Consider the following 24,111-nt stretch of genomic DNA (forward strand, 5'->3'; position numbering starts at 1 on the left):
AGCCCTTCAGCCTTCAGCTCTTAACCACAATCATTAAATGAGATTAGAATCTTGGAGCTAGGATTTTGTATTCAAGGAGCACACAGCACGCCACAGTCACCCCCAAGGGAGAACACTGGATTGGCTCATTGGTTTAAATCAAAATAATTGATCTCTGTAAACTGACACCCTAATGTAGATCAGCCCTTCCAGATATTGATTAATTTCACTTCCCGGTTCCAAATAAACTGACCAAAAATGTTCCATACTCACAAGAAGCTTATTTCTCTCAAATTTAGTGCACCAATTTGTTTACATCCCTGTTAGTGAGCGTTTCTCCTGTGCCAAGATAATCCATCCACCTGACAGTTGTGGCATATCAAGAAGCTACAAGCATTTCGCTAAACCTGTAATAACATCTGCTAAATATGTGTATGTGACCAAAAAAAATGTATTTGATTAAACAGCATGATCATTACATAGGTGCACATTGTGCTGGGGACAATAAATGGCCACTCCTCACAGGTGCAGTTTTGTCACACAAAACAATGCCACAGATGTCTCAAGTTTTGAGGGAGAGTGCAATTGGCATGCTGACTGCAGGAATGTCCACCAGAGCTGTTGCCAGAGAATTGATTGTTAATTTCTCTGCCATAAGCTGCCTCCAACGTAGTTTTCGAGACTTTTTCAGTACGTCCAACCAGCCTCACAACCAGAGAGCTTGTGTAACCACGCCAGCTCAGGACCTCCACATCCGGCTTCTTCACCTGAGGGATCTGAGGAGTATTTCTGTCTGTAATAAGCCCTTTTATGGGGGAAAAGTCATTCTGATTGGCTGGGCCTGGCTCCCCAGTGGGTGGGCCTGGCTGCCAAGTGGGTGGGCCTATGCCCTCGAAGGCCTACCCATGGCTGCACCCCTGCCCAGTCATGTGAATAGATTAGGGCCTAATGAATTAAAATTAACTGATTTCCTTATATGGACTATGTGTTCATCTACTGTACTGCCAGGTGGGCTTGTCACAAATTTTCACAAAGTGTCTTCTTGCCTCGTGATTGGGATCTGCTTTGCTTCCCCGCCTTCCCCTTCTATTTTGTCTCTGCTTGTACAATATTTGGCATTGAGTAATGTGTTGGCTAAAGGTGAAACTCAGAGCTGCACTCTCTCTGATCCAAAGCGTTTCTGGGGAAGATTACAGCCAGCCTTGAATGTTGTGCAAGTCCAGACAGAGCAGCACATATCTCACCTGAAAGTATAGGCTGGGAGGAGACTGTGGCTGTGGCTGGCCCGGGGGCCCTCAGAGGGCTGGCCCGGGGGCCCTCAGAGGGCTCTTGCAACTCCACATCCCTCTATCGACTGTGTGGCCTGTTTCACCCAGGGGCTCATCTGACATTCAGTCTCCTCAACTGGATCAGAGTAATATGCTCTCATCACATGGTTGCATTAAGACATTTGTCAATATCACTATTGTTTAGAGAATCCTGCATGATAGACCTCAATGTGTTATTCGGGACTCTGGAATAGTCCTGTTAATATATTCAAACAGGGTATGAAGTCAAGATAGAGACAGCAATTTCTTTACACATTACATGAGAACACACCAAATATAGTAAACTGACATTGCAAAAACTGTGCATTCATGTTGATATGATATCTACTATCACAGAATTGAAACATGTTCTCATTCAGGCAGGAAGCAGAATATAGAGGTGTTGCTGTATTCCTTTCCTGCATTGCAGCATTCCAGGCATGTTGAAACATTGTCCTCTCCTCTCCCTCTGGAACTGGGGAAGTGGAAATAGAGCTATGGGCCACATGCGTACATTGGGGTCCAAAATTGTTGACACTCTTGATAAAGATGAGCAAAAATGACTGTGAAATATTGTAAATAATTCAAACACTGAGCTATATTGTATGGTCAATCTTTTTTATTTTTTTATTTTATACTAATACAATTGCTCAGAAAAATATATTTTGTTTAACAAGTGATACAATTTTTCAAAAAAATGTAGGGGTCAATGGCACCGAGCCTCTTTCTAAAATGTTTTATGAGTTGGACAATACATTGGGAGGGATCTTAGACCATTCCTCCATACTTGTATTTATTTTATTTAAACTTTATTTAACTAGGCAAGTCAGTTAAGAACAAATTCTTATTAACAATGACGGCCTATCCCAGCCAAACCCGGACAATGCTGGGCCAATTGTGCGCCGCCCTATGGGATACCCAAATGTACAGAATCCTTCCAGTTCCTTGATATCCTTTGTCTGTGCATATGGACTGCCATCTTCAATTCAAACCACATGGCCATTGCAAAATGTTGATTTTATGGTCAATTAACTATTTATTGGTGGATTTTAATGTGTTTTTGAAGTTATTTTCTTGCTGGAAGATCCACTTGCGGCCAAGGCAACTAGGTTTTTGGCACAACATTTCCTGGTACTGGGTAAAGTTCATGATGCCGTTTACCTTAGCAAAGGCCCCAAAAGCAGTGGATGCAAAAATAGCCCCACAACATTAAAGTTCCACCACCATATTTTGCAGTAGTTATGGGGTTATTTTCTGTTCATGCGTTCTCATTTCGACGCCAAACCCACCACTGGTGTGAGTGGCCAAAGAGCTCTATTTTCATGTCATCTGATCAAAGCACCTATTCCAATCAAAGTACCAATGCCGTTTAGCAAACACCAGACAATTACAGTTGTTGGATGACATGAAAAAAGATCTCTTTGGCCACGCACTCTTTAAGGGGCTACCTGTGTCTATTAAATTACTGTTATTTTGCATACAAGTTTGATGCATGCAGTTTCATTTTTTATCTCCATGTTCTCTCCCCTAGTTGCAGTCCTTCAGTAAACCAGTAAATTCCATTGTCAACCTGTCCAGACAGGTTCCACTCTGGTGAGAAGGTAAGAAAGGTAAGAGAGGGGAGGAGGGGTAGTTGAGGGATGAGAGTGAGGAGTGACGGGCTGGGTAGATGATATCCCACACATTTCCATAGAATTTCTGACCAAGGATGCACAACTTACATCTATAGATGCACTGTTGTCAAGCATAGACAGTCAAAGACAAAGCTATTGACAAATCTACTGTATTGACCTATAATAGTAATAGAATAAAGCCAAAATGGTCTATCCATTTCAACAGTTTATGATTGTTAATGCTTTGAGTATGATAATGTGTTATTATAATTTATTATACTGTATTGTACAAATGGATGTGGAACGAACGATACTATTAACTAATGTTAGGTGTTTGTTGGTGGGATAGATTATTTCTCAAGGGAGGGGGATACATTTTATTCGGTCATTAGAATTTGTCCAGGAGGGCTATATTAGGGCATTGGCCAGATTTAAAATAGAGGGGGCGAGGCTTGCCCTTTTTGCTGCAATGCCATTGGTCCATGCTGTAAGCTAAAATGCCTCTACATAGGGCAGGTAAAAAGACAGTGAGACTGACATTAGGCACTGCAGAAAAAGGATTCATCTGGATTACTTCATTTTATTTATCTTTCAATGCAAATTCACACAAAACTCTCAGACACATCTTGACTTTTTTTTGTCTTCAATGATTACTCTTAAATCAGTCCTCAAATATTTGTAACAATCTTTTGATGAAACTTGCTCATAGTGTTTGATGACTGTTGTTTGATGTTTGATATTTGTATTTGTATTGTGTTTTGTTTTTAGGTATGGATCAAACAAGAACCAAGAGTTGAAAAGTCAATCTCCAGTAAGGTGAGTCAGATTTGAGATGTACAGTATCGATGTAAAGGGAGAGTATGCAGTGACCCAGACATTCAACCCGTTGATTGACAGGTAGCAGTCTTGATATTGAAATGTTATATTCTACTCAGTATTGCAAAAATAAAAAGACAATGTTCCTAGTCCAGGATTACATACAAAACTATGTGATTCTGAGCCACAGAAGCATCAGTGCTGTCTCTACATGTCTAGCAGGGCTAAGGCATTCACCTGGGCCTGGAACACACTGGAGGAATGGAACAGAACAGGAGCAGGTCTCATCTTGTGCAGGGAGAGGCTGGCACACCCTTTACACACGCACAATAAACAGATACATGGAGTGAACTGGCTCTTGCACCCTCTATAAGTATGTCATTCTTCTCTCCTCAGTGTTTCCTCAGTGTTTTATGTTCCATTTTGACTCATTTTGTGTTTTGTTTTCTTAAAAGGTTCCAAGGAGTACTCAGCTATGAATTGGGGCAAAAGAAATGACTCATAGGCTGACTGGAATTAGCCATGCATTCTATCCTTCATTCCACCGGAGTCTGTGTCATGAACCATTCAGATTTCAGTGGTGTGAAGAGTAAGAAACATGGACTTTATCGTCAATAGAAAAGATTGGAGAATTGGATTCTCTACTCTGTGACTATGGACTCAAATCAGTAACTGAATTTAGTATTGTTTCAGCATTTTACTGCAGACATACTGTATATTAAAAAACATGAGGAGTATTTTTTTTTACATAGATCAATAAAGAATCAAAGCCTGACGGAGCGGTGCAAACATGAATAAAGTGTTACTACCTGCATTAGATTTCATTTATATCTCTGTTTATGGCTTGGTGTATGACACAGTTGCAATCTCTACAAGAACATGGTGGGTCAGATTCTTGGTCAATTCATGACCATTTCTGTGACCTATGACCTACCAGGTCATAGGTCAGTTCAGGTTCATCAAAGCTGGGCCTGAGAGACTGAAAAACAGCTTCTATCTCAAAGCGATCAGACTTAAATAGCCATCACTAGCCGGCTTCCACCTGGTTACGCAACCCTGCACCTTAGAGGCTGCTGCCCTATGTACATAGACTTGGAATTACTGACCACTTTAATAGTGGAACACTAGTCACTTTAATAATGTTACATACTGCTTTACTCATCTCATATGTATATACTGTAGTCTATTCTACTGTATTTTAGTCAATGCCACTCCGACATTGCTCAATCTAATATTTACATATTTCTTTATTCCTTTCTTTTACTTCTAGATGTGTGTATTGTTGTGAATTGTTAGATACTACTGCACTGTTGGAGCTAGGAACACAAGCATATCGCTACACCCACAATAACATCTGCTAAATATGTGTATATGACCAATACAATTTCATTTGATTTGATTTTTGATTTGCCATGCAGTACCTCCACTGATATAATGCATCTAAAAAACAAGTTGCATCTAAAATGAAAATATATGTGGCCAGGCACATAATACAAAGCCCTTTAAGAATACTACAAATGTTTGTTGTATTGCCATATAAAACTAATCACTCACTCTTTGTACATAAATGAGGCTGTGAAATCACAAGTTGTCATTCAGACACTCTTAACCCCACCCCTCCAGGTCCCTTTTACTCAGCCCTGGATTTTCCTGAAGTAGAATACAACTACATGCAAATGGGAATATCACCCGTAGTGAATAACTTTATCAAGGGCATATCTTTCCTCATGCAACTTCTTCTAACTTGATATGGCTTCATCTAAGTAGATACAAATGTCTACATGTATAATATCAACCAATCAGATACTTTTATCTTAGCTTTTAGTCTTTAGTATTTGGCCTTAATTGAAAACCATCCCTCTCTCACATTTCCATCAGATATTTCTATTCAGAGATTGAATGTATCATTCTTGTTCTAAAGATAGCTGGTTTTCCCATGAGACCATACCTGGGTCTCTGTGGGGCAATTAACTATCTTCATTAGCAATGAGACATTTTGCAGACCCTATTCAAAGTGTTAATTGCTTCGAAAGAGACTGCTGGAAGTCATTTGACAGCTATTGTGTGCTTTAGTCATCCAGTTATAATTCTTCCACCCAATTAAGATGAAGGAGCATAATGAATGAACAAACAAAACAATAACAGGACAAATCTGGAATGATTAATATCCTGGTAATTTCACTAATTGGACCGTGTGACAAAAAAGGCTCAAACTCTGCTTCGATGCATCTTTTTTAATTTTCTACACACGTTCATTTCTAGCAACATATTGGTTTCATGACCTTCCAGTTCTGTAATTCCAAGCATGCCATCAACTTTGGGACATAAGTCAAAACAGCTCAAACAATAATGTTATATGCTGAAATATATTAACCGGGATAAAAATCTAATTTAAAAACTAGAGTACATGAGTTCAAGATACTTTTGCCACACATTTCACATTGTACAATGTTAGCTCTATATGTTTTATGATCCATATTCTAATAGCAACATAATTCATTAATAATCAACATTCCTCATCTTTGTAACCATATCTGACCACAATAATGTCCCTCACTCACACAGTAGATAGTGTAGTGGCGCTGTCCTGAACAGGCCTCTCCTGCACCACACACCTCAGCCTGCTGTTCATCTTCCTGTTGGTGGTTATGATCAGCAGGGGGCTGAGTGCTGCATATAGCGACAAGAAGAATATGTGCACAGTCCATTATCCACCCTATAGAGGAACATGTACAGGGTCACCAAGGCCACTACAGCCTTAGCTGTCCGCTGCTCTGCCCCACCACTGGCCCCAAATCTGCTGCAGAGTCCCTTCACCTGCTGGCTGTGGCAGTACAGAAACACCAGGATAACCAGACTGGCCATCAGGGCCATGGGCACCACGTCCCTCCCCACCTGGACAGCCCAGTTCACCTGCGTGGACTGCATAGAAGGGAAGCGAACAAATGAATGCTGTGCTGCATGAGGCCCGAGTCGTTCCAGGAGCCCAGGGACAAGGCTATGGCCGCAGGAAGCTCGCCAGGGTCTCTAGCGGGCAGCACACACCCACCACAAGCAGGTTGGCACAGGCCAGGTGCAGCACGATTGCATCAGCAGGAAGGAGCTAGTGCTCCTGGTACGGTGCCAGGAGGAATGCCAAGAGGACAGCAGTGTTTCTTGGGACATCAACCACAGTGACAGGTACAGCACTCCCCAGACCACCTCCTCTGATTCCGTGGTTGCAGAGATAAAGGATATGAAAATGTATGTCAAATCAGTATTTGTCAATATATACAATCATCTCAGAAGGCCATTGCATACATCAGTTCTTTTACCTTGGAGGAATTCTTTATGATGTTGGAGTCTGATCACTAGTGTGTTTGTAAACCAGACCAAAGTCCCCTTGGCTAGTGAGTTTCCTTGTGTACTTATACTCTCAGAGAGATTCAGTAACTGTAGGTGGTGATCAGCATGGTCCACTGACTTTAGGCTCCTCTTTCATCTCCCTCCAATTACCTGAGATCAATACAGATGACTGCATCTGTTCCAGCTGTGGCTATATGGCACCAGAACATGTAATCAGGACTGAGGACAGAATGACACCAAATAAAAGGAAATTGAGGTCTCAAGAAGTATCTATATGTCAAGTTATTGTGCAAAGAAAGCATTCGAATGGGGACAAAACCCTTTGTCTAATGCTCAATGTATTCCCAGCCATAATTATCACTTTAAATTCTCATAGACTAGGCATACTGTTCTATTTTGTTCTTTTTCTATGGTTTCTTTGAATCACTTTCTGCTACAGTCCAGGTAAGGACTAACAACAAGCCTACAGTGCCCCCCTCTGGAGAATGATGTGACAAGACAAGTGTATCATTTTTGCCATTCAAAAAGGTCTGACATAGGAGTAAAATAGTTACCCCAAACTGAAAAATGAAGTATGAGCAATGTGTGTTTGTTTTACTTTGTGATTGATGTTTTATAATGAGATGCATAACAAGTCAGATAGACTTGAGATTGTTTGATGTCATTGATGTGAAACACGCCTCACTGTCACGCTGGCTCCTCTGTCAGAGATAAAAGTGCCGAAGCAAAGACCTTGGTCCATAAAAACAGACTGGAATTCCACTGAAAGGTATATTTACTCCTGGGAGAGTATACTTATTTAGATGTTCAACAGTCCTCTGTAGTTTTTGACAACCTGTTTGAGGCATTGAAATGAAAAATAAATCTATAAAGAAATTCGAAAGGGGAAAAAACAAGTCTAGTCTTTGGAGGAAACTTATTAAAAACCCTCTGCTTACTATCTAGAATACATGATAGAATCCCTAGAGAAGAACATGCATAAGCTTGTGCTCTAATTAGTCTTGTACTCATGTCAACATATTGATACTAACATGGGGAAATTACACCACTTCAGATTATTGATCCCATAGTGGTTTGAAAATGAGTAGCAAGTGAAATTCAAATGTCACCTTAGCCTATATCAAGGATCCTTCAGCATGAGTTGACTTTATTCCAAGTTCGACTTATAGTTAAGGGTGCTGTCTAAAATACACTGTTATGTCTTAAGCACAGCTAAACCACGACATTGCCATCTTTCATTCATATGTTGAGAATGGAGCAATGCTGGGTTAGAAATGTACACTGTCAGGATTGTTACTCCCCACTGTGCAGCAGAGGTTTTGTGAAACAGGATGATTGTTCTTGTAGGTTAATAAAGAAGTGTGAAGAGTGGAAATCAGAATAGAAGGCTACTTTCCCAGTGCTCCAAATTAGACTAAACATGCGTTATTGCTAGATACTGACCTTTGCTGCTGTGCCCCTGAAGACATACTCCCAGGACAGGAGATAACAGAAGTGAGCAGTGCAAGGCGCCAGCTGTGCACGTTGAATGACTTAATCAAGCTGCTTTTACATCAACAATAACAAAAACCACTGCTGGGTTATGGGTGCACTAATAATGAATATTACCCCATTGAACAGGCCATCCTAAAACATTACTGTTTGTTGTGTTATGCCATAGATTTTTTAATTGAGGTTTCTGTTGAATATGGCCATTATTGACATTAATGCTGTCATCTGAAAATAAAAAACTCTTACTCTTGGTTACATTTTGTAGTGAGTCCTACGAGGGGTGAAGTGGGTGTTCTAATGTTGTGCCCTAATAATCCCCACAGAGTACAACATGCTTTATACTGAAATTAACCACACTGAATGACCAATACTGTGTTCACGTTTCTTTATTAATAGTTGCAGGTAAGGATATGCTTTCTGCAATCATTGTCCAATAATTTAGAGAGAGCAATAGGGAACATTTGTTCACAGTTGGTGTATGCATAGGTCTGTTTAACAAACTTAATTTTGTGTCTATATTCTTCAGCAAGGTACCCAAGTTAGGTATCATGTTGGATCTGTGTTTCATCATCAAAGAGGTGTACTTCCTGCTGCAGACAGGGTTAGGGAACTTGGGGAACACTCTGGTGCTGCTGGCCTACACCCAGGTCTTCTGCTCTGAGCACATACTCATGCCTTTGGACATGATTCTCTGCCACCTCGCCTTCGTTGTCCTGATGCTGCTCCCCAGACCATGACTGTGTTTGGCCTGATCGACCTGCCGAGGTCGGCAGTCTAGCCGAGCTGTAACAAGTTATTTATCATAATGTGGATTTTCCACAGACCACACGCGGCACAGATTTGACAGTTCTGAAAATTGTCAACAAGCAGGCTGAAATGAATCGGATTAACCCGGAAAAAAAATAATCGCAAGAGCCATGTCGGTGTTCATTCCTATAAATTCGCCTTGAAATGCAACTGACAACGAAGTTTGCATTTGGAAAATCGTTTAAATAACTGAAATAAAATAAATTGCTCATAAATCTTTGCGATTCCCGTAGTCGAGATGCTGCTAGCTGGCTAGTTTACCCCGTCGAGCTGCGCGCCACTCCTGGGCTGAAGAAAAGCTGGCGAGCTAACTTTGCTTAATGGTAGCTAGCTAGCTTCTATTGCTAATATAGCACTACTGTACTGGTTTCTAGATTAGCTAAATGTGCCGCGAATCTGTTTACCTATTTTGAATGGTGGCAAATGTAGAAGTTGAAACGTGTTATGTTCGAGTTGAAAAGTATAGCCTAGCTGAGGTTGCTTGAATGATGATGATGATGATGATGGCGAGGCAGAGCTAGCTAGTTTGCAATCCTACAACGTTACTGCGCCATCCCACTTGATACTGCTCCTGGATGATGGTTCTAAGAGGAATGATTGATCTTTTAATGTTTTTGGAATGATCTCTAGTAGAGTTTCACCCGAATACAGTAGGACCATTGTAGCACCTATCTTCAACCACATTATCCTTTGGCTTTGGGGTAAGTTTTAGTCAGTTGACTTTCTGTAGCCTATACAGCTAACAGTAGTTTTGTATTGAGTATAACAAATGTACATGCAGCACAATTAAAAACAGTAAACTACAGTTATCAGTGATTATTTCTGGTATTGAGTGAACATGATATGTGTGAATGCCCTTTGTACTCCACAATGGCTTTGTTTTTGCTTTATCTCTAATGTTCCTTCCTTTCCTTTGTTTTGACAAGCCTGGGTTGCAGTCAGATCTTATCTGCCACTGTGGCCCCTGCAAAATGACCTGACACAATCTTCATCACAGTCATAAAGCAACAATGGCAAGAATAGCTTGGTATCAAGAGAAGGTAAGGGCCTCTTTACACTACACGACTTTGACAACACAAGCTAGGTCCAGGAGAGATACTTGTGTAGTGTAAAGAGACAGATCTAGATTCAAATCTCTTTAAGAGATATCTCCCACATTACCACAACCGGCTGTGATTTGAGAGTCCCATAGGGCGGAGCACAATTGGCCCAGCGTCGTCCAGGTTTGGCCGGTGTAGGCCATCATTGTAAATAAGAATTTGTTCTTAACTGACTTGCCTAAATAAAACCTCCGGAGGTATGTAAAACCAGTAGATGATATGCCATGTTCAAAACATCTGGGAACTGGTAACTCGGAAATCTCAGACTTTTGACTTGAGTGGGTTCAAGACAACTGGGAACTCCAAAAAAAACTTGCTCCGACTGAGGAAAAATCCTTTTGAACATCCAACTCGGAATTCCAACTCGGGAACTTGGGCCTATTTCTAGAGCTCCGACTTTCCCATCTGTAGATCATGAGTCATGATTTGACCTCGTATTATTCTGAGTTACCAGTTGTCTTGAATGCACCAATAGTGATAGCGCTGACATCATCCACGTATTCCTATGGAAAACTCCCCATGGCGCCTGAAGTATTTGAATTTGAAGATTGCCATATTGGCAAAGATATTTATAACTAACCTAAGATGGTTCATCTGTGTTGTTTACAGTGGGCGCAAATGAAGCATAGTGGGCAGATAAAGCAAGGGGGTGAGCAAAGCCAAGCACGAGCTAGCGAGATCCTGTTGGCTCGTTGTAGCATATATTTGCATATTCCATTTGGGAACGCCTCCTCTGTGAAGTGCGTGTGTGCACAAACTCAATTCAACCTTGCACTTTTTCTAAACAATGCCATTTTTTAAAACTTTGGCAAAGTGTCAAGTTTATAAAGCTCAATGGGGAATTCAAACTTACACCGCAAGTGGCAGTAGATGTCAGGAACTCGCCGCCTTACCACTGTGAGCTAACTGTGCAGAGATGTATTTTCTCACGATGCACATTATTTTATTATCAGAGTGCCAGTGGACTTCTGGTAAGTATGCTTTAGTGAGAACATGGTGGGATCAGGTACAACTATGTTTACCCACCCCCAAAATGAATAATCATGAGATATTCCCCCCGCCCACAACATCTCACCTGAATTAATATTTGTTAAATTTGAACGGGTCGGGCAAAGGCTGAAATTGGGGTTGAGAGTTACCCTTTAAGAAAAAGTCTCTCCCACACCACATGTCCCTGCCCGAATTGCCTTAATACAAGTACACAGCTTTCTTGCTCTGTTAGACAAATTGAAAATGAAAGGCTTTTAAAATATCCATATATGTGTGAATCATTGCATTAATCAAGTGTGCAACACTATGTGCAATATGGTTTAGATGAGAAGCTCCCGTATAGTTTCAATTTCTAGCCTTATTTTGATTGTCTAAATACTATGGTATTTACGATATGCTAATAGTTGCATTCACATGACGCAGGAATGTGGCTTTGGCCACACTACATCCCAGGCTGGTGTAAATAGAAAAGTTGCAAATCTGATGTTGAAGAGAAATCTCACTAGACATATTTTACTAATGTAAATGGCCCCTAAGACATGCTAGACTTACTGACAATGTAATGAGGGTCTAAAATCCCCTACATGAGATGATACAAACTGAAGTGTGTGCATGTGTCAACAGATTGGTGCATATGATCAGCAGGTCTGGGAGAAATCTCTGGAGCAAGCAGAATTTAATGTAAGTTTGTGACATTTGGCCTAATATGCACACAATTCTTATATGATCAGCATTTGTCACTAAGATAAGTGTCACCCCAACAGGGTATTGACAGTAAACCAAAGAGGTCTGGCCACATCAAGACAGACCTCATTGATGTTGACTTAGTAAGAGGTGAGTATCCATTTATTACAAGGTGTTATATCTTATATCTTACACAATGTCGCTTATTGGATGGATATGGTGCATGCAACGCTATTGATTGGCTCTCTTCTATTCCAGGATCCACATTCAGCAAGGCAAAGCCAGATAGTCCATGGACAGCATTGACTCGTAAGGGTCTGGTCAGGGTGCTCCTCTTCCCCTTCTTTTTCCAATGGTGGATCCAGGTGACCTCCAGGTCCATCTCCACCTGTATCCTGGTGCTCTACTTGATGCAAGGTAAACTCGCATCTCACATTAACATTGCTTTAGGCATGGGTCAGATCATGCTTGTTGTCTACTGTTAAGAAGTCATACGATATACTATTTATTGACTTAAAGTAAATAAGTCTGTCATTCACTAACTCTCTAAAGAGCAGGTTTCTACCATTTTTGGGTGGCCTGTTAACTTAATGGCTTTCTCTCTGCAGTGGCAGCATCAGTGTTGTACATGGAAGTTCCTGCAGCCAGTGCAAGTGAGCTATTTGGGCCCATGTGTCTGATGTTGTTGCTGGGGACAGTGCACTGCCAGATAGTGTCCACTGAGTCCAACCGGAGCCCCTCAGACAGCCCTGTGAGCAGCACCAGCCCTGCACGAAGGAGGAGGTTGGGCTCTTACAGCATGTAACACACACACACTGCTGTGTGCTCACCCTTTTATACACTCTTGCAAACTGCTCTCACACTGTATAACATGTTCCCTCATTTCTCAACATTCATTCAGGCCAAGGAAGGGTAGAGGATTGAAGAGAACAGAAGGACAGGGGAACGATGGGGACACTGAGCTGCAGCCTTGGCAGCTGGAGGAAAACCAGAGGTTGTACAGATCAGAGGAGAGAAGGGTAAGGCCATACAGACAATGACCAGATCCTCTACCTGAACATATAGCAACAATTCATGTTTGTGAGTCAAGCAGTCGTTAACCCTTTACACTCTAGGAATTGGCCTATATGGATGGAGCTAAATTGAATTGTTTCTTACAGAAGAAATATGAAATGCATAACCATGGAAGCAATAGAAAGGGAATAGTTTGGAGATAATGGGAAAATTATTACACCAAGTTGAGGACACAACAGTTCACCTGACACAAGACTGAATCCAAACATTACACTGTTGATTTTATGTGCATTTTACATTTACTGTACTTTTCGCCACATTTGTTGATAGCGGAGTCTGAAAATACTCTTGATACATTCAGTAACATGATAAAAATATTCCTGCAAAATGTGTGGTAGGTGGAACATAAGACACCAAACGTGAGAAGGGTTTGAATGAGAGGACTAACTGGTGTCTGTCTCCAAGTGGTCACACACCTCTCCAAAGTTCCTCAATTTAAATGCACTTTTATGACTCAAAGAAGAGTCTTCAACTACAAGGTGCTTTTTTGAGCTCTCCTAGCTGTGCCGTTGAGGAACTAGAACAAGCACACTTGTATTTGTTTTGTTTGGAGCACAACGCTGCATCCCTGCCATCACACAATCACTGTTGTTGTTTCATGCAATACAAAAACGGCCCATTTAATAAATCGCAGTCTGGTTCAGTTGGGCATCATTTCAAAACGTGTTTTATTGCCAACGTGACTAGCTAAGTTGTAAAATACGATCTCACAGTGTTAGACTTTCACAAGGCATTTCAGAGAAATAGATCGTAATTTTGGTCCCCATAGAAAGGAGTAATGAGTGCATTCAGGTGCATCTCTTCACAATAGACAAACAGGTTCAGAACAACCCGGGGTATGACGCCATGTCATTCTGTAACTGAACATCAAACATAGTGATCATAAACGTTGACACTGTATTAGGGCTGACCCCATTTAGTCGACTGGTCGATTGTTTGGTCGATAGGCTGTTGGTCGACCGAGATTTCTTTAGTCGAGCGTTTGCAATTGTATTTTTTTCAATGTGCACAAAACACCTGTCTAATTCATGCCTGTCTCAGTTGACTAATCCACTGCTGTGGTCGTACGGATGGCACAATCCCATCATTCTAAGACGTGATACTGAAATTGTATATGATTATGTAAGAATAATGGAGCCACACTAATAAATCTAATTTTAGTCCTGTCCAAATCTGCCATGTCAATAATTTGTACATGACAGGAAAGTAACAATTCCAGCCACAATAAGCGACTGTTTTTTGGTGAACTCCAAGGTCCTCTGACAATACTAGTCCCGTGCAAATCGGCATCCCTGTGTTTTGAGAGAAATGTTTGAGTTTGACAGGTGTTGCTCACGGTTTGAGCAAGAAAACAATAACTGTGCATAGGCTAAAAATGAAGGGCCTACATGTATCAACTTTCACAGTGAATGCTTTTGTTCATATGTTTTGTGCGTATGAATTGAATATTGCCAAATGCACCTGTGAAAAATATTGCACCTATTTAATGTAACCCTTGTGGTTAATAGATCGCAAAGCAGCATACAACTGACCTAAAAATTTGAGAATGATAAGTTCACTTTTACATCCATAGCCTTAAAACACATCTACAGTGCAAGTGCACTGTTCAGCTCACATCTGAAGGCTGGGGGGCATTTAGGAGGTCTAGTGCAGATCACTAAAATATCCTAATGATTATCAAACTTCCTCAATTCAAATATTATGGCGACACTGTTATCACCTGGACTTGTTGAAATATCTTTGTGTAGAAAAAAAACACTCCAGGCTTTCGTCATAACTGTCAATTCTTTTGAAAATAATAAAGAATTACAGGGGGCAGTTTGGAAAAAATGAATCCCGTCCTAATCGTCCTCTGGAATAACAGACATTCTGGGGTAATTATTACATAACCAACGTTCTCTAGTAAAACTAGTCCTGTGCGAAATAGGGCTTAACCTAATTGTCTAAGAAAATTGAGGAGCCAGCAAACCCCAACTTAATTAGGTCTATAATCATGGTGGTTTTTGCGGCTGCACTTGAAGAAGATCTTGAAATTTTACATATTGACTGACCTTCATGTCTTAAAGTAATTATTATTTTTTGCTTAATTGAGCGGTTCTTGCCATAATATGGACTTGGTCTTTTACCAAGTAGGGCTATCTTCTGTATACCATCTCTACCTTGTCACAACACAACTGATTGGCTCAAATGCATTGAGAAGAAAATACATTCCACAGATTAACTTTTAACAGGGCACACCTGTTAATTGAAATACATTCATGAAGCTGGTTGAGAGAATGCCATGAGTGTGCAAAGCTGTCATCGAGGCAAATAGTGGCTGCTTTTTGATTACTACATGATTCCAGATGTGTTATTTCATAGTTTTGATGTCTTCACTATTATTCTACAATGTAGAAAATAGTAAAAATAAAGAAAAACCTTGAATGAGTAGGTGTATTCAAACTTTTGACTGGTACTGTATATCTACAGAAATAAGGCATATCTTGCTTCTGTTTCGGTGTTTGTTTAATAGCCTACTGATTCCGTGAGCACCAAGCCTCATACAATGGCAAAATGACGGATAAAGAAATTTCACAGATTTGGCTGTTTTTTAAATATTTGCTATGCCGTAATAAAGGCTTTACAATTGTTTTCCGTTAGAACAGACTGGTATTACTTATAATTTATTTAGTGTTGTTTACACTGTTCCAACAGGCAGAAAATTAATATTGTAATCTAACAGCACCTGTTTGTCACACACAATATCCACGCAGCTCTCGCTCCTATACCCTCTTTTTTCTTGATTTCCTTCTTATTGTTATTATTACAATTATTATTATAATAATAACTAATGTCGTTATCATTAGTAGGCTTTGTAAAGTAGCCTTGTATACTCAGCCATCTAGCTGTAGGCCTAAGACTGTGTCCGGTTCAGTCTTAATAGCGTAATTTACTTAGGCCTATATTTCAATATAGCCTACTGTATCAATCAGTCATGCTGTGTGATGTCATGAACAAATTAATATGAGACATTCATGCTTTGAAATGCAATCAAGCATTTTAGTTTTAAAATTGAATAACAAAGGGAGCTTTGAAAAATTGCATATGCAATAAATAAACCGCAATTCACGAATGCATGCAACTGTTTTTAGTCTGCTGTAATAAAGGCTTTGTATATCTTTTTTTCCCTTAGAACAGACTCTCTGGTACACTTATTAATTTAGTGTTGTTTACACTGTAAACAACAAATGGTCAGAAAAAATATTTTAATCTAACAGCAACTTTTTGGCAATCCTAATACTCATGCAGCACTTGCTTCTATACCTCCTTTTTCTTGATCTCCAGTAGTTTACATAACTAAGTCAAATGTCTTCCATAGATCTGACTTCCCCTTTCCCTCCAGAGCAACCAGTAAACATTTGCTCGTTTCGAGTTTCTTTTTCACGTTCTCTGCATCCATTTTGCTGTCGACATTACTGTGTTCGGAGTTTATAACCAATTTATTGATGTGATTATGATAGGCTATAGGTCAAGCACTATTGGTCACACGCATGTGATGCTTACATGTTTCATGTAAAGAGAGCAAGGATCCTAAACAAATTGGGAATTTGGGAAAGGAAATTTTAATTCAGAAACAAGTAAGAAACTAACACTTGCTGTGCTGTGGTGCCAGATTATTTCACTTATAATTCACTGTATCATAATTCCAGTGGGTCAGAAGTTTACATAAACTAAGTTGACTCTGCCTTTAAACAGATTGGAAAATTCCATGATGCCATGGCTTTAGAAGCTTCTAATTGACATCATTTGAGTCAATTGGAGGAGTACCTGTGGATGTATTTCAATGCTTACCTTCAAACTCAGTGCCTCTGCTTGACATCATGGAAAACTCCAAAGAAATTAGCAAAGACCTCAGAAAACAATTGTAGACCTCCACAAGTATGGATCATCCTTGGGAGCAATTTCCAAATGCCTGAAGGTACCACATTCATCTGTACAAACAATAGTATGCAAGTATAAACACCACACAGCCGTCATACCGCTCAGGAAGGAGACGTGTTCTGTCTCCTAGAGATGAATGTACTTTGGTGCGAAAAGTGCAAATCAATCCCAAAACAACAGCAAAGGACCCTGTGAAGATTCTGGAGGAAACAGGTACAAAAGTATCCAAATCCACAGTAAAACAAGTCCTATATCGACATAACCTAAAAGGCCACTCAGCAAGGAAGAAGCCACTGCTCCAAAACCGCCATTAAAAAAAGCCAGACTACGGTTTGCAACTGCACATGGGAACAAAGATCGTACTTTTTGAAGAAATGTCCTCTGGTCTGATGAAACAAAAATAGAACTGTTTGGCCATAATGACCATCGTTATGTTTGGAAGAAAAAGGAGGACGCTTGCAAGCTATAGAACACCATCCCAACCGTGAAGCACAGGGGTGGCAGCATCATGTTGTGGGAGTGCTTTGCTGCAGGAGGGACTGGTTTACTTCACAAAATAGATGGATCATGAGGAAGGAAAATGTGGAAAATTATGTGGATATAATGAAGCAACATCTCAAGACAAAGCTTGGTCGCAAATGGGTCTTCCAAATGGACAATGACCACATTTTGATTTGATTTGAGCATACTTCCAAAGTTGTGGCAAATGGCTTAAGGACAACAAAGTCAAGGTATTGGAGTGGCCATCACAAAGCCCTGACCTCATCCTATAGAAAATGTGTGGGCAGAACTGAAAAAGCGTGTGCGACCAAGGAGGCCTACAAACCTGACACCAGCTCTGTCAGGAGAAATGTTCACCCAACTTATTGTGGGAAGCTTGTGGAAGGCTGCCTGAAACGTTTAACCCAAGTGAAACAATTTAAAGGCAATGCTACCAAATACCAATTGAGTGTATGTAAACTTCTGACACACTAGGAATGTGATGAAAGAAATTAAATCTGAAATAAATAATTCTCTCTACTATTATTCTGACATTTCACATTCTTAAAATAAAGTGGTGATCCTAACTGACCTAAGACAGGGAATGTTTACTAGGATTAAATGTCAGGAATTGTGAAAAACTGAGTTTAAATGTATTTGGCTAAGGTCTTTGTAAACTTCCGACTTCAACTGTATGTAGATGGTTTTAAAAAGAGTGGGAGGCCCCGGTGCACAACTGAGCAAGAGGACAAGTACATTAGAGTGTCTAGTTTGAGAAACAGACGCCTCACAAGTCCTCAACTGGCAGCTTCATGAAATAGTACCCGCAAACACCAGTCTCAACGTCAACAGTGAAGAGGTGACTCCGGGATGCTGGCCTTCTAGGCAGTTGCAAAGAAAAAGCCATATCTCAGACTGGCCAATAAAAATAAAAGATTAAGATGGGCAAAAGAACACAGACACTGGACAGCATCCGAGTCGCCTCTTCACTGTTGACATTGAGACTGGTGTTTTGCGAGTAGTTTCTTGGCAAGTTCTCGCATGGAATAGCCTTTATTTCTCAGAACAAGAATAGAGTGATGAGTTTCCGAAGAAAGCTCTTTGTTTCTGGCCAATTTGAGCTTCAAACCCACAAATGCTGATGCTCCAGATACTCAACTAGTCTAGAGAAGGCCAGTTTCATTGCTTCTTTAATCAGCACAACACTTTTCAGCTGTGCTAACATAATTGCAAAAGCGTTTTCAAATGATCAATTAGCCTTTTAAAATGATCAACTTGGATTAGCTAACACAACGTGCCATTGGAACACAGGAGTGATGTTTGCTGATAATGGGCCTCTGTATGCCTATGTAGATATTCCATTAAAAATCAGCTGTTTCCAGCTACAGTTGTCTACACTGTTTCTGATCAATTTGATATTATTTTATTGGACAAATGTGCTTTTCTTTCAAAAACAAGGACATTTCTAAGTAATCCCAAACCTTTGAACAGTAGTGTATATGGAAATATAAATTAAAACATTTTCAACCAATCGATTGGTCGAAAGAACAGGACGACTCTCGGGGACAGCCTTACACTGTATATGACATGAGTTTAAATTAAATGGAAATGTGAAGTGCACATTTGGATTCACGGGTGTTTGGCTTGCTTGTATGACATCAAAGAGGTATTAATGTAATTTATTAACATCTCATCAAGTCCTCTTAATTTACAGCGTATCCCTCACTCAGCAGGGAGGGATGTGTGCAACTTTTTGATGCACTAGGTGCTCAAGTTCAGAACAGCTGTCAGTCAAAACCTATAAAGCACTGTGAAGTGCAGAGCCTGAGCTCTGACATAATGTATAGCATGTTACTGTACAGCCACTGCATTAAAATTAAGGTGCTTATCACTGCCCAAATCTGCTATTTTTACCCGTATAAGGTTCAAGTGTTAAGGGCTACCAGAGTTCCAAAAGTTCCTATTTTCATGTGAGTGGGGAATCTCCAAATGTATTTGTTACCTTTTTGTGTTGCCTGAGCAAATTTGTCTAGCGGGTTGTAAGGCTGGGTGGGGCTTTTAAGATGGGGCTTTGTCTGTGATTGACATTTTGTCTACCAAGGTTGTGTTGCTGTTTATCCTGCGGATTCTATTGTTGATTGTGATGCTGTTCCAGAACAACCAGAGAAAGTCAGGCTTTGGGGCCTCGGACGAACTTTCAAGTGAGGAGGATGGGAAAGACAAACTACCTACTGGTGTAGCTGGAACTATACCTGCCTCTGTCCTCAGGAAGAGACGCCTTCACTCCTTCTCTAACCCCTCATCACCTCAGGTAAACCTTAAGAGGCAGTGAGTCCTGCTCTGTTTATTGTAGCCAGAGTGAAAGGGGGACATTTAGTTTGACCTATTGTTTGCACAGGAGGAAAGTAGTGGAGGTGCCATGGACACTAAAGTGAAATCTCATGAAGTGGAGCGCCTTAGGACTGAACTGGAGCGCCCGGCTTCTGACACAGATGACACAATATGGGAGGAGCTTCTTCAGGGGCCTGACACCGCCTCCACTGGCAGTAGTGACAGTGAGGGGGACGGGCGATACGGCCCTGGCCTGACCCTCCCCCCGTTCACCACTCTCAGCAGTGATGATGAGACCCTGCTGCAGGTGGGTCCGTCCACAAGGACTCACTTTAATCACAGAAAGGGTAAGGAGATATCGGCTCACCAGCTTTCTCTCCCCACAGGGCCATCTATCGTGGCTGCAGGCGTGCCACCCATCCAGAGACCGGGTCAGTGTCATCATCTGGGAGCAGGGGGAGTGCAAGAAAGCAGATATGTCAGTACTGGAGATCAGTGGGATCATCCTCACACGGGTACACCTCCTATGACCACTTCATTACACACTGATGCCTTTTTGGTAGAATTAACACACATCCAATACAGAGGGAATGCGGGTCTATAATGCTTTAGGACTGGAAAGGGGTTCTGTCTGATTCTATTTATAGAAACACTATGAGGGCTGTGTACTCTGTGCTCCATGCCACTGTCCTCCTAACAGGTAATTTCTTCTGTGTAGGTGAAGGTGGTGGAGCAAGGCATGGGTTACCTAGCCCTGGGGGGGTTGTTCACTGCCACACTGGCACTGCTTCCTTTTGTCTTCCGCCTGGCACAACAGCTGGACATGAAGCGCCTGAGCTCCCTGTCCCTGGTAGAGCTGGCTGTCATGGTGGTGGGGCCGCCCAACACCCAGATCTACGCCTTCTTCTTCATCACCACCGTAGAGAGGCTTTGCCTCACCGGACTCTTCTTCTTCATGATGTGTGTGGCAGAGAGGACCTACAAACAGGTCAGCATGTTAGTCCCACTGTACTGTAGTAGACATACTACTACAAAACAAACATGCTGGAAATGGTGTGGTTGACATATGTTTTTGTGTGGTTCTCTTTCATCAACAGCGGCTTGTTTTCGCCAAACTCTTCAACCACATCACCTCAGCACGAAAGGCTAAGAAGTGGGAAATCCCCCATTTCAGGCTGAAGAATGTGCAGAACATAAAGATGTGGCTGTCGCTCCGCTCCTTCCTCAAGGTCTGACTTACTCTCACTACTCCTATGACTTTTTAAAGTATACTTCAGTGTATAGCTTTGACCAGTAGGGGGTGATTAATGTCTTACCCTCAGTGAGTAATGTCTTACCCTTTTTCCCCGTTCATCACAGAGACGTGGGCCCCAGCGTTCCGTTGATGTCATTGTCTCCTCCATCTTCCTCCTGGCCCTCTCCATCGCCTTCATCTTGTGTACACAGGTCAGACATATCTATAAGAAAGAGTGTCTGTATCTCTGATAAATACACAGGATTCCAGGAAACACCATGATTTACCTTCCCCTTGTTATGAATGGGCATTGGTTAAGGTCCAACCTGTAGAAACTCAATCGATGAAAGATTGAGTACTCTTTTTTTTTTCTCTAACTCCCAGCTCCTGAACAGTCACCACACCTTCCTGGACTCTGAGACCAACTGGGAGCTCATGGTGTGGGGTTCCTCTCTCATCCTCTTCCTGCTCCGCCTGGCCACCTTGGGCTCCGAGACCAACTGTAAATACAGCAACGTGTCAGTGCTGCTGACGGAACAGGTGAGGCTCCCTACAACACACACACACGTGCACACGCAGACAGACCACTTTAATACTTTCAGTAATGCATCTCCTCATTTCTTTCAGATCAACTTGTATCTTAAGATGGAAAAGAAGCCCAACAAGAAAGAAATGTTGAACATAGTGAACAATGTTCTGAAGCTTGCAACAAAATTAATGAAAGTAAGCATGTCTAAACTTTAGCCACATTATGAATATTTGGATTTAGTCTCGTCTTCTGGGCTGGTGGTAGTTTATTCAGCATAACGTGCAGTGAAAGCTTCTCTAACTTTTCATACCAACCCTTTTACAGGAGCTTGACACCCCCTTCCGACTGCTGGGTCTGACTGTGAACCCTCTTATCTACAACATCACACGTGTGGTCATCCTGTCTGCAGTCTCCGCTGTGGTCAGCGATCTGCTCGGCTTCAACATCAGAGTGAGTGGAGACACTTCTAATACCACAGTGCTGTAGCAGAACACTGATATGTGGTGGAGCACAATTGGCACAGCGTTGTCTTTTTTTGGCCGGTGTAGGCCGTCATTGTAAAAATTTGTTGGGAGCCTCCCGGGTGGCGCAGTGGTTAATGGCGCTGTACTGCAGCGCCAGCTGTGCCACCAGAGACTCTGGGTTCGCGCCCAGGCTCTGTCGTAACCTGCCGCGACCGGGAGGTCCGTGGGGCGACGCACAATTGGCCTAGCGTCGTCCGGGTTAGGGAGGGGTTGGTCGGTAGGGATATCCTTGTCTCATCGCGCACCAGCGACTTCTGTGGTGGGCCGGGCGCAGTGCGTGCTAACCAAGGTTGCCAGGTGCACGGTGTTTCCTCCGACACATTGGTGCGGCTGGCTTCCGGGTTGGATGCGCGCTGTGTTAAGAAGCAGTGCGGCTTGGTTGGGTTGTGTATCGGAGGACGCATGACTTTCAACCTTCGTCTCTCCCGAGCCCGTACGGGGGTTTTAGCGATGAGACAAGATAGTAGCTACTAAAACAATTGGATACCACTAAATTGGGGTAAAATAAAAAAAAATAAAAAATAAAAAAATCATAATTTGTTCTTAATTGACTTGCCTCTGTCAGAGTTGTTTTCCTCCTAGTACATTTGTATTAACTTCCAAACGTGAGTATATGTGCTGTGTTTTTAAATGCACCCTCCTTGTTGTCTCTTCTACAGCTGTGGAAGATCAAGCCTTAATGCTAAACCACTAACTGTTGGACAATGGAGACTGCCAACTCCTACCATCCACAGCTTGCTATCTGTGCAAAGTGTGCAATTCTACTGAGTGATCCCCCTATGCATCTCAGTGCCTTCCCTCCCAGGAACATTGAACTTTCAATCACACAATACCATTGTGGTCATACACAAGCATGAACTCTTGACAATGAATGATATACACATCCTTGACTACTACATCTACTGCAGCAGTTCCAGTAACCCAGTGCCTGAATCTGGAATGTCCCTGGACCTGACCACTTCCTGGCTCTCACATGGAGAAACAGTAGCCAATGGGTGCCTTCTGAACACTGAGAAATTTGCTGGAAATTTGAATGTAAACCATTTTAAGACATGGAGAAACTATGGAATAGGAAACGAAAATTAACTAATTCTTATAAAAGAATTGGACATTCCAGTGTGGTTTGATATGTACATGGAACAAAAATATAAACGCAACATGCAACAATTTCAAAGATATTACTGAGTTACAGTTCATATAAGGAAATCAGTCAATTGAAATAAATTCATTAGGCCCTAATCTATGGATTTTACATGACTGGGAATAGAGATATGTATCTGTTGGTCACAGTTACCTTAAAAAAAAGGTTGGGGCGTGGATCAGAAAACCAGTCAGTATCAGGTGTGACCACCATTTGCCTCATGCAGCGCAACACATCTCCTTGGCATAAGAGTTGATCAGGCTGTTGATTGTGGCCTGTGGAATGTTGTCCCACTCCTCTTCAATGTCTGTGCGAAGTTGCTGGATATTGGCAGGAACTGGAACATGCTGTCGTACATGTCGATCCAGAACATCCCAAACATGCTCAATGGGTGAAATGTCTGAGTATGCAGGCCATGGAAGAACTGGGATATTTTTAGCTTCCAGGAATTGTGTACAGATCCTTGCGGCATGGGCCATGCATTATAACTCTGAAACATGAGGTGATGGCAGTGGATTAATGGCACGACAATGGGCCTCAGGATCTGATCATGGTATCTCTGTGCATTCAAATTGCCATTGATAATGTGCAATTGTGTTCGTTGTCCATAGCTTATACCTGCCCATACCATAACCCCACCGCCACCATGGATTTCACATGGATTTCTCTCTGTTCACATCATTGACATCAGCAAGCAACTCACCCACACAATGGCATACACGCTGTCTGCCATCTGCCCGGTACA

General features: G+C 41.6%; 1 protein-coding gene and 1 pseudogene across 2 annotated transcripts; one reads left to right on the top strand and one right to left on the bottom strand.

The window, feature by feature from the left end:
- Nucleotides 1–5,775: 5,775 nt before the first annotated feature.
- Nucleotides 5,776–8,529, bottom strand: LOC121846733 (annotated as a pseudogene).
- Nucleotides 8,530–9,138: 609 nt separating this feature from the next.
- On the top strand, nucleotides 9,139–23,473 carry LOC112254463 (protein PHTF2). 2 transcript variants are annotated; one of them, XM_024427080.2, is made up of 18 exons: nucleotides 9,139–9,681; nucleotides 9,989–10,059; nucleotides 10,285–10,398; nucleotides 12,073–12,129; nucleotides 12,213–12,282; nucleotides 12,391–12,549; nucleotides 12,741–12,915; nucleotides 13,034–13,151; nucleotides 19,763–19,918; nucleotides 20,006–20,245; nucleotides 20,325–20,453; nucleotides 20,657–20,926; nucleotides 21,036–21,167; nucleotides 21,298–21,384; nucleotides 21,557–21,712; nucleotides 21,800–21,895; nucleotides 22,026–22,151; nucleotides 22,885–23,473. In XM_024427080.2, the coding sequence occupies exons 3-18, from the start codon at nucleotides 10,369–10,371 to the stop codon at nucleotides 22,903–22,905; spliced, it is 2,022 nt and encodes a 673-aa protein (XP_024282848.1). In that variant the 5' UTR covers nucleotides 9,139–9,681; nucleotides 9,989–10,059; nucleotides 10,285–10,368; the 3' UTR covers nucleotides 22,906–23,473. The 2 variants fall into 2 exon arrangements, with proteins under 2 accessions (XP_024282848.1, XP_024282850.1); XM_024427082.2 differs by having other exon boundaries at nucleotides 9,992–10,059.
- Nucleotides 23,474–24,111: the final 638 nt, after the last annotated feature.

This window comes from Oncorhynchus tshawytscha, linkage group LG07 (assembly GCF_018296145.1).
Source record: "Oncorhynchus tshawytscha isolate Ot180627B linkage group LG07, Otsh_v2.0, whole genome shotgun sequence".
Lineage (NCBI taxonomy): Eukaryota > Metazoa > Chordata > Actinopteri > Salmoniformes > Salmonidae > Oncorhynchus > Oncorhynchus tshawytscha.

What these genes read in the sequence shown, in the direction of transcription:
- LOC112254463 (XM_024427080.2), top strand. Translation starts at nt 10,369, where the DNA reads ATGGCAAGAATAGCTTGGTATCAAGAGAAG. An exon ending in CCTTCATCTTGTGTACACAG is followed by an intron (nt 21,385 to 21,556) that starts GTCAGACATATC and finishes TCTAACTCCCAG; the next exon opens with CTCCTGAACAGTCACCACAC. An exon ending in TGCTCGGCTTCAACATCAGA is followed by an intron (nt 22,152 to 22,884) that starts GTGAGTGGAGAC and finishes TCTCTTCTACAG; the next exon opens with CTGTGGAAGATCAAGCCTTA.